We start from the raw sequence: 11232 nt of genomic DNA, 5'->3' as shown, positions 1-11232 counted from the left end.
AACAACTGGTGTAGTTTCTCTTGTTTATTTTGCTGTTGGAGCTGCCACTCTTGCAGGTTTTCTTGCCACTTCTGCTCTATCTCTTCTTGTTTCTTTTCTCGTTCTGCTTGTTTTTTTTTTGCTGTTCTTGTATTGCTGCCATCAAATCTGTTAAGCTGTAGTTCGATTTGCCACTTCTCGTTTCCATCTTATTTTTCTTTTCTGTCCCACTCTTTGACATCGATTTGTTACGTATCTGCTTGTTAGATAATTTCCCGTAAAAATTCTTTCCGAGAAATTTCAGCGATGCAAGTCTTTTCTTAATTAAAACTAGTTTATTCTTTCTCGTTACAAACTTTGTAATACACTTAATTTCCACAGTCACTTTAAACTTAACAATTTTTATACACGCTATAATTCACAGCGACTCACACATTTTACTTACGGTGCCTACTGCTCGCTTGATTCAGTTATCTCAATTCAATCTATCTCCAGCTTATATACTAAAAAAGAGGGCATCTACCAAACGCTTGGACATTCGTGAGGTTGTCTGCTAAGTCACGATCCTTCTAGAAACTCCAGCGCGCATGTTCCCAGCGTCGCGTGACTTCCACTGTTGTAACAGTATTAATAGGATGCTGTCGAGAATCAGACAGTTTTACTTCATAGAGACGTTTCATAGAAAACAGAGTATTAATAGGATGTTGGCGGGAATCAGGTTGTTTTACCTTATTGACACGTTTCATAGAAAACAGAGTATTTATAGGATGTTGGCGAGAATCAGACAGTTTTACCTTATTGAGACGTTTCACAGAAAACAGAGTATTTATAGGTTGTTGGCAGGAATCAGACAGTTTTAATTTATTGAGAAGTTTCACAGAAAACAGAGTATTAATAAGATGCTGGCGAGAATCAGACAGTTTTACTTTATTGAAACGTTTCACAGAAAACAGAGTATTAATACCATGTTGTCGGGAATCAGTCAGTTTTACCTTATTGAGACGTTTCACACAAAACAGAGTATTTATAGGATGTTGGCGAGAATCAGACAGTTTTACTTTATTGAAACGTTTCACAGAAAACAGAGTATTAATACCATGTTGTCGGGAATCAGTCAGTTTTACCTTATTGAGACGTTTCACACAAAACAGAGTATTTATAGGATGTTGGCGAGAATCAGACAGTTTTACTTTACTGAGACTTTTCACAGAAAACAGAGTATTAATAGGATGTTGGCGAGAATCAGACAGTTATACTTTATTGAGACGTTTCACAGAAAACAGAGTATTTATAGGATGTTGGCGAGAATCAGACAGTTTTACTTTACTGAGACTTTTCACAGAAAACAGAGTATTAATAGGATGCTGGCGAGAATCAGACAGTTATACTTTATTGAGACGTTTCACAGGAAACAGAGTATTTATAGGATGTTGGCGAGAATCAGACAGTTTTACTTTATTGAGACGTTCTAACATAAAGTGGTTTCCTAAATGAACAGTTAATTGTTTGTTCACGTGTATTATCTGTCGTGTGGTTAGATTAAACATTGTTTTCCAAATTTTTTTATTTATATTTCTTTTTATAGCAGAAAGTGACCAAATTTCTCTAATATTCAATAATATCTTATTCAGTCAGTTCTTTCGTGCTTTGTTTTTCTTTCTTTTCTTTGAAGTAAGAAGTTCGTCGCTTTATACGAAATGAAGAGGAACTTACGTCATTATGACGAAAACGCTAATTCACTTTGATATTGTTACACAAGAAAGTTTAAAAATTTATTAATTTTGATTTCTTCTGAACTATGCGTTCATGGGTTTACTATAAATCGTAATAAAGCTTCATTTAAACAACTGATTAGATACATAAACTATTTAAGTACTGATTAGATATATAAACTGTTTAAACACTCATTAAATACACAAACTATTTAAGTACTGATTAGATACACAAACTGTTTGGATACTGATTAAATACACAAACTGTTTAAGTACTGATTAGATACACACACTGTTTAAGTACTGATTAGATGCATAAGCTATTTAAGTACTGTTTAGATACACAAACTGTTTAAGTACTGATAAAATACATAAACTGATTAAGCACAGATTAGATACACAATCTGTATAAGTACTGATTAGATAGATAAACGTTTTAAGCACTGATTAGATACATAAACTGTTTAAGCATTGATTAGATAAATAAACTGTTTAAGTATTGATTACGCACATAAACTGTTTAAATACCGATTAGATGCACAAAGTGTTTAAGCACTTATTAGATGCACAAAATGTTTAAGTAATGATTAGATACATAAACTGTTTAAGTACTGATTAGATACACAAACAGTTAAATACTGTTTAAATAAACAAACTGTTTAAGTACTCATTAGATGCATAAACTGTTTTATTACTGATTAGATACATAAACTGTTTATTACTGATTAGATACGTAAACTGTTTAAGCACTGATTAGATACATAAACTGTTTTATTACTGATTAGATACGTAAACTGTTTAAGCACTGATTAGATACATAAACTGTTTAAGCACTGGTTAGATACATAAACTATATAGGTACTGATTAGATATATAAACTGTTTTATAACTAATTAGTTACATAAACTGTTTAAACACTGATTAGATACATAAACTGTTTAAGCACTGATTAGATACATAAACCGTTTAAGTACTGATTAGATACATAAACTATTTAAGCACCGATTGGATACATAAATTGTTTAAGTACTGATTAGATGCACAAACTATTTAAGTACTGATTAGATGCACAAATTATTTAAGCACTGATTAGATAAATAAACTGTTTAACTGCTGATTAGATACATCAACTGTTTAAGTAATGATTAGATACACAAACTGTTTAAGTACTGATTAGATACATAAACAGTTAAATACTGATTAAATACACAACTTGTTTAAGTACTGATTAGATACACAAACTGTTTAAGCATTGATTAGATTCATAAACTGTTCATGCACAGTTTAGATACAGAAACTAGATAAGCATTGATTAGATACATAAACTGTTTAATGACCGATTAGATACATAAACTGTTTAAGCACTGATTAGATACATAAACTGTTTAAATACTGATTAGCAGCAATTAGTTATTTAAACTGTTTAAACAATGTTTAGTTACATAAACTGTTTAATTACAGTTTAGATATAAAAATAGTTCAGCACTCATTAGACACATAAACTGTTTAAGCACTGATTAGATACGTAAACTGTTTAAATTCAAATTATCACCGATTAGTTGCATAAACTGTTTAATTACTGTTTATATATATACAAACTGTTTAACCACTGATTAATTACATAAACTGTTTGAGCAGTGATGAGATTCATAAGCTATTTAAGTACTGATTAGCTACATAAACTATTTAAGCACTGATTAGATACACAAATTATTTAGATACTGATTACGTCCATATACTGTTTAAGTACTGATTAGATATATAAAGTGTTTAAATACTGATTAGCACCGAATAGATACATAAACTGTTTAAATACTGATTAGCACCGAATAGATACATAAACTGTTTAAATACTGATTAGTACCGATTAGATACATAAACTGTTTAAATACTGATTAGCACCGAATAGATACATAAACTGTTTAAATACTGATTAGCACTGATTAGATACATAAACTGTTTAAATACTGATTAGCACCGAATACATACATAAACTGTTTAAATACTGATTAGCACCGATTAGATACATAAACTGTTTAAATACTGATTAGCACTGATTAGATACATAAACTGTTTAAGTACTGATTAGATATACAAACAGTTAAATACTGATTAAATACACAAACTGTTTACGTACTCTATAGATACATAAATTGTTTAAGGACTGATTAGATACTTAAACTGCTTAAGTATTGAATATATATATATAAACTGTTTAAGCACTGATTAAATACACATATTGTTTAAATACTGATTAGATACATAAACTTTAAGTACTGATTAGATACAGAAACTGTATAAGCATTGATTAGATACATAAACTGTTTAAGCACCGATTAGATACAGAAACTGTTTACGCACTTATTAGACGCATAAACTGTTTAAGCACCGATTAGATACGTAAACTGTTTAAGCACTAATTAATTACATAAACTGTTTAAGCAGTGATTAGATACATAAAATGTTTAAATACTGATTAGATACATAAACTGTTTATGCAGTGATTAGATAAATAAACAGTTTTATTACTGATTAGATACATAAATTGTTTAAATACTGATTAGATACATAAACTGTTTAAGCACTGATTAGATGCATAAACTGTTTAAGTACTGATTAGATACAGAAACTGTTTAAGCACTGATTAGATACATCAATTTTATAAGGACTGATTATGTACATAAAATGTTTAAGTAACCATTACATACATAATCTGCTTAGGAACTGATTAGATACATAAACTGTGTAAGCACTGATTAGCTACACAAATTGTTTACATACTGATTAGATACATAAACCGTTTAAGCACTAATTAGATACATAAATTGTTGAAGCGCCAGTTAGATGCACAAACTGTTTAAGTACTGATTAGATGCACAAATTATTTAGGCACTGATTAGATAAATAAACTGTTTAACTGCTGATTAGATGCATAAACTGTTTAAGCACTGATTAGATACATAAACTGTTTAACAACTGATTAATTACATAAACTGTTTAAGCAGTGATGAGATACATAAGCTATTTAAGTACTCATTACCTACATAAACTGTTTAACCACTGATTAGATACATAAGCTGTTTAAGCATTGATTATATAGATAAACTGTTTAAGCACTGATTAGATACATAAACTGTTTAAGTACTGATTTGATACATAACTGTTTATGCACTTATTAGATACATAAACTGTTTAAGCACTTATTAGATACATAAAATGTTTAAGTAATGATTAGATTCATAAAATGTTTAAGTCCTGATTAGATACATAAAATTTTTAAGCACCGATTAGATACATAAACTGTTTACGCACCGATTAGATACATAAACTGTTTACGCACCGATTAGATACATAAACTGTTTAAGCACCGATTATATACATAAACTGTTTAAGCACTGATTATATACATAAACTGTTTAAGCATTGATTTGATTCCTAAACTGTTTAAGCACTGATTAGATACATAAGCTATTTATTTGCTAAATTTTAGTTAATTTTTAACGTGTTTTATTGCTATCTAAAATTGTTTATATTCTCTGTAGACTCAGTGTGGCCCTGACGGAAAGTGTGCCGAGATATGTCCACCCTATCCCCCCTACCCCTGGATCATTGAGAATGGAACGATTACTTGTCCCCTCGGATATTACTTCTGTGTTGAAACAGAATCCTGCGTGGTATGTCGAAATGAGAAGAAAGGATCGCCTTGCTTAGCTGGGGTGGCCTACTGTTTGGAACAGTGTCCATCAGATCTTGTGTTCTGTGAAGATCGACAGGCTTGTCTGCCATCTTGTACAGACACTGCTTTCTGTGGTGATGAAGAAATATTCTGCCCCGGCCTTCAAGCTTGTTCTAACGTGTCAGAATGTTTCAGAAACGAGTCGTCCTGTATATTTACATTAAACACGACAATGATGTCAACGTCGGTCTTTTGCTTAAACGGAAACGTTTGCCCACAAAATTCTACTTGTTGTCCAAGCGACGGGCTGCCCATCTGTATCACGGATTCCGGCGTTGGTCTGGTGAGTTACTAAGAAACTATGACTTATTCTACTGCTGTTCTAGCTTCACATATCGTGATTTACCATCAGAAACTATGTCAACAACCCAAACTGATTTTCGTGATTGATATTGTTAAATAGAACAAGGTTTCTAATAAATGTCAAATCTTCAGTAAAATTTTGAAACTTGCATGAACTTAGAACCAATCATATCAATTTTGTATGTTTACTTTGCACAGAGCAAATCTGAAGTGCCAGTTCCTATAGAAGCTCGGTTCAAGGACACATTGGATGCAGTGGATATTTCTTTTACGACCGCGTTAACTCCTCAGGGTCCAATCAACTGTTTTAAAGTATTCGACCAGTTCAGTTTAAGTCTACTTGGTCAAGGTAGGATAATTAATAACATTCTCAATGTCATAGTTTAAAACAACAGCTGCTTTAATTTTACGATTGTTGCTCGAATTTAATAAAATTGAAGTTATTTATTTTAATAAAATTAAATTGATTATTGTCAAATACAGGTCCCTCTTGTGTAAGTATAGCAGACACCCTGACTATCTATCTCGGAGAAGAACCTGCTTTAACTCCCGGTAATATAATAACCCTTCGGTCTGGTAACGACATCTATAATCGAGACAAATTATCAGAAAAAGGATTCGAAGCTACTGGGATGGTCAGTGTAGAAAATGCCGTTAGTCCGGTAGGTTTAAACAAAATAACTTTTAGTTCATTTAAGTTTGTTATGTGACTCGTATTTATTACAACTGTTTAGAAATTTATATAGAAATAAAGTAAGCTTTATCATCTTACAGTTTACTCCATACTTCGACCTATTCGGTCCGAGAGAGGTTTGTGGAGGAACTATTAACATCACGGTGACTGACGTCACAGCTGACGCATGTCATGAAATGGATTACTTCAGGTCTATCTTCCCGACGGACACTTCAGGTGACGTCTGTTTGTGTGTTAAACATACGTGATACTTCAAGTAACATTTTTCTGTGTGTTAAACATACGTGACACTTCAGGTGACGTCTGTTTGTGTGTTAAACATACGTGACACTTCAAGTAACATTTGTCTGTGTGTTAAACATACGTGACACCTCAGGTGACGTCTGTTTGTGTATTAAACATACGTGATACTTCAAGTAACGTCTTTTTGTGGGTCAAACATATGTGACACTTCAGCTGACGTCTGTTTGTGTGTTAAACATACGTGATACTTCAAGTAACATTTTTCTGTGTGTTAAACATACGTGACACTTCAGGTAACGTCTGTCTGTGTGTCAAACATACGTGACACTTCATGTAACCATCTGTCTGTGTGTTAAACGTACGTGACACTTCAAGTAACGTCTGTCTGTGTATTAAACGTACATAAAGCCGTGATTTGGTTGGATGTCGTAATACCTAATACGTTACAAATGATTTACGCTAAGCTAACCCTAACTAAGAACTGCTCACCAGAAGAACAACCAGTCCTATATGGCTACTGCATAATAGGATTTATTGTCGTCTTTATGATACACCCTTAGCTGAAAGTGCGTATTTAGAGGATAAGTACGGCTCGAGCCTTGGACCTTTTCACTCGCGGCCCAGCACATTAGAAAGTGAGTCAGAGGAAAAGCTTCTTGTTCTTAACATATTTACCTAAACGCATTAAATTTGATATTTCTCTTTCCCTCTTCAAGGTTTTCATAAAGTGAATTATCGAACGACATCGCAGAATAACGTGCAACATTTCTCGCCCAGTAGAACGACGCACTATATTAAAGAAAACTAGTACTGCCACTAATAATAGATCGATAATATTCGAACCGTTCCTGAAGCCATGTTTATATTTTTATTCCTCAAGTGGTACTTGTACAACTTCAGTTTTATAATTTTCTCCAGACTTTACGAGTTGCCCCCACTGGCACAGCGGTATGTCTCTGGACTTACAACGCTAGAAACCGGATTTCGATACCCGTGTTGGGTAGAGTACTGATAACCCATTGTGTAACTTTGTGCTTAACTTCAAACAAACTTTACGAGTTTGTATTACATTTTCTTGAGTGATTTACTGATGTTAGTGGGGTCTTCTTAGGCTACTCAAGGTTATCTTTTTAACCCTTTCTGTGGAATCGGCTGTAACTATTAATGTAAAGTAAAAATATTAATATAACTCTTATTTAACTAAAAATTAAACAATACCGGATATAAAATATTGAAACACAAACCTTTTTACTGTTTAACAATAAATACCAGACAATATTCTCTTGCAGTTTCTTCTTTGTTTGTTTGTTTGTCGTTAAGCCGTGGGATGTCTGTGCTGTGCCCACCACAAATATCGAATTCTGATTTTTAGTGTTATAAGCCTTAGACTTACTATAAATCCACAATCCAGGGGAGGGGGGGGTTAATTTAACTTACAGGTGCATCAGTTTTTGTTTCACTATGGGTGCCCCTAGAGGCTCAGCGTTAAGTCATTAGACCTACGACGCTAAGAATCGAGTTTCGATACTCATGGTGGGAAGAACACAGAGAGCCCATTGTGAAGCTTTGCGCTCAACAAAACAACTACACTTTGGACTTCTTTCCACAGAGCAAAAATAGTGCCATCTATCGTTTTTTCTTACAAATATCATTAATATTATGAATATTTTTATTTTACAATAAAGATATCATAACTGAAGTGGATATGCTTTAGTCCTGTAAACACAGCTTTATAAAAGGTTTGAAAAAGATGAACCACTCCTGGTAAAAAAACACTAGCTATTTTTATAGGGGAACTCTGGCGCCACCTTTTTTTGGGACTAAGAAACATAGGTTTTTGGTATATGTAAACGAGTTATAATGGCTGTAATTAAGATAAACTACTGAGAAAGGAATCTTTGATAGAAACCAACGTTATTTAACAAGGAAACGTTACTTTAAGAACACTGACACTTAAAGTTAACACGTTACTCGGCATCTGCCAGATCCACAGAACCGTCGTAGCTAGGCATGGTTAGCGCGTCGGGTTGCGGATCGAACACTCCAAGGTTCGTGTCATATGTCGCTATAACACGTTACGCAGTTCCAGCTGTGGAGGTGGCGTTCTAATTGTGACAGTTAGTTTTGCTATTCAGATAAACGTTGCCGTGGAGGCGACAGGTGCTGTTGGCTGGTTGTTCTTCCTTTAGTCATTCAGGTTGAAAAATATCAAACTATTTCTAAATCCGGGTGTGTGTGATTCGATTATTAAAAACGAGAATATATTTTTTTGTGCAAGTAAATGAAAATACTTATATCATGACAACAGACCAATACTGAAACCGAGTGTGGAGGTTTTCATGAAACATTAAATTTCATGTAACGTAAGAAAAACAAAAAAAAAAAACCTTCTGTAAAGTTTAGTTTGATTCAAAGTAGTTATTGTTTGGTTAAAAATAACGGAACATACATGAACATGTCTGTGTTTGTGAATGTATATTTATATATGTCTGTGTGTGTATGTGTGTATTCATAATCTATATAAATTTAATAGTACTGTCTGTTTCTGTCCATGTAACTACTTCGCAGGGTGTGGAAGGATCTTTACCAAAATTGGTGTGGAGGTTTATAAGATCCATGCGGGGGTATATAAGATTTATATGATCCATGTGGGGGGGTACATAAGGTTTATAAGATCCATGCGGGGGTATATTAGATTTATAAGATCCATGTGGGGTACACAAGGTTTATAAGATCCATGTGGGAGTATACAAATTTTCAACTCTGCATTTTGTTGTTTTTTTGAGAAAATCGTCATTTTTTTACAATTACATATAATGGAATCAACTTTTCATGTCCTTAGATAAATTCATTAATCATGAACGTACATAGCTTCCGGCCAGGGAACTGGTATTCCAGCTACTATATATAAATATATGTTGTTAAAACTATAAAGTTCATCTTTCATACAAACCTCGATAAACTAAGCCAGGTTCTTGTTAAGGGAGGAGGTAGGGGCACCAGAACTGTAAAGGTATGATTTATAACATCATATATTATTATATCACTAGAATTATAACATCGTATATTATTTCATCACTAGAATTATAACATCGTATATTATTATATCACCAGAAATATAACATCATATATTATTATAGCACTAGAATTATAACATCGTATATTATTATATCACCAGAATGATAACATCATATAGTATTATATCACCAGAATTATAACATTCTGTATTATTATATCACTAGAATTATAACATCGTATATTATTATATCACCAGAATTATAACATCATGTAGTATTATATCACTAGAATTATAACATCATGTAGTATTATATCACAAGATTTATAGAATCATGTGTTATTATATCACAGCAATTATAGCATCATGTATTATTATATCACTAGAATCATAGCATCAAGTGGTTTTAAATCTTTATGTCTTTAGAGGTAACTATCGTGTCCACGACCGGAAGTAGACAGTGTGGCTGGTTGTGGAATATTGGACATTGTGCATTCTGGCACCCATGTCCTAACGTCTTATTGAACCTGTAGTTAGCTTTCTAGTTTTACATCTGTTGTTTTGATTATGTCTGTCAAAAATAATATCGCCAATACATTTTTTTTCGCTACAGATATTTTTGATTTTAAAATGATATAATTTATATTTTCGTGTAAACAGTATAATTTTGCATTGTTTTGTTACAGTTTTTTTGACACGATCATGTATTTGTTGGCGAGGACATCTGTAATAAAAATGTTGTATTTTTACATATATATATCCCGTCGAATAGTTGAGTAATGCTCTCTAAGCCTTTCATGTAATACAGATAATTGTGAAATATATATACACAGCGTGGTCACAAGTAAATAGACACCACCTTTTCAGAAAAAATAAAAATTTTCAGTCATATTCACATGAATTGATATATTTATAACTTAATTAATATCTAGTAGATCTTCCTTTCGCTTCGTGGAGTTCGTTGATCCTTTGGAGCATCGTGAGAATCATCTCGTCAATTTTAGATTGTGGGATTTTCGCCCACTCTTCCTTCAAAACTTGGAGTTTATCGCTCTTCGAAGTTGTTTTTTTTTCTTGTTTCTTGACTTGCCGGTCGAGTATGGCCCAAAAGTTTTCGATGGGGTTCATGTCAGGAGATTGGCTCGGCCAGGGCAGCTTCTGGATACCATTTTCTTCATGCCACTTTTGGGTGTTTCTAGCAGTGTAACACGGTGCTCCATTTTCCTAGAACAACGTTGTGTTCTTGTCCACGAAACCCGAGGAATAAAATGGCAAGAGTCCTTCCTCCAACATCTTGACGTATTTCGCAAAATTTATGTTGCCAACGCACTCCACTAAGCTCGATCTCCCACCAACCCAAACAGCTCCCCAAACCATCACACTGAAACCACCATGCTTCACAGTTGGCTGAAATCTGTTGAGCCAAAACTCTTGGTGAGGCATTCTCCAGACCCATATCCTTCCACTGTCCAAAAATTGAACGAAGCTTGATTCGTCTGAGAACAATACGGTCTTCCAAAAGTCCAGAGGCTTGGTCATCATATCACTT

General features: G+C 33.3%; 1 protein-coding gene across 1 annotated transcript in view; it reads left to right on the top strand.

The window, feature by feature from the left end:
• Positions 1–11232, top strand: part of LOC106464563 — a gene marked incomplete at its 3' end in the record, with an annotated part of 66575 nt that overhangs the window by 20237 nt on the left and 35106 nt on the right. The window contains exons 2-4 of the mRNA XM_022392301.1: positions 5234–5710; positions 5929–6079; positions 6214–6392. Of these exons, the coding sequence (XP_022248009.1) occupies positions 5234–5710; positions 5929–6079; positions 6214–6392 (807 nt within the window). The remainder of the gene's footprint in view (positions 1–5233; positions 5711–5928; positions 6080–6213; positions 6393–11232) is intronic.

This window comes from Limulus polyphemus, unplaced genomic scaffold (genome assembly GCF_000517525.1).
Source record: "Limulus polyphemus unplaced genomic scaffold, Limulus_polyphemus-2.1.2 Scaffold1689, whole genome shotgun sequence".
NCBI classification, from domain to species: domain Eukaryota; kingdom Metazoa; phylum Arthropoda; class Merostomata; order Xiphosura; family Limulidae; genus Limulus; species Limulus polyphemus.
The sequence above is the reverse complement of the archived record's forward strand: the minus strand, read 5'-3'. Positions and strand labels throughout refer to the sequence as shown.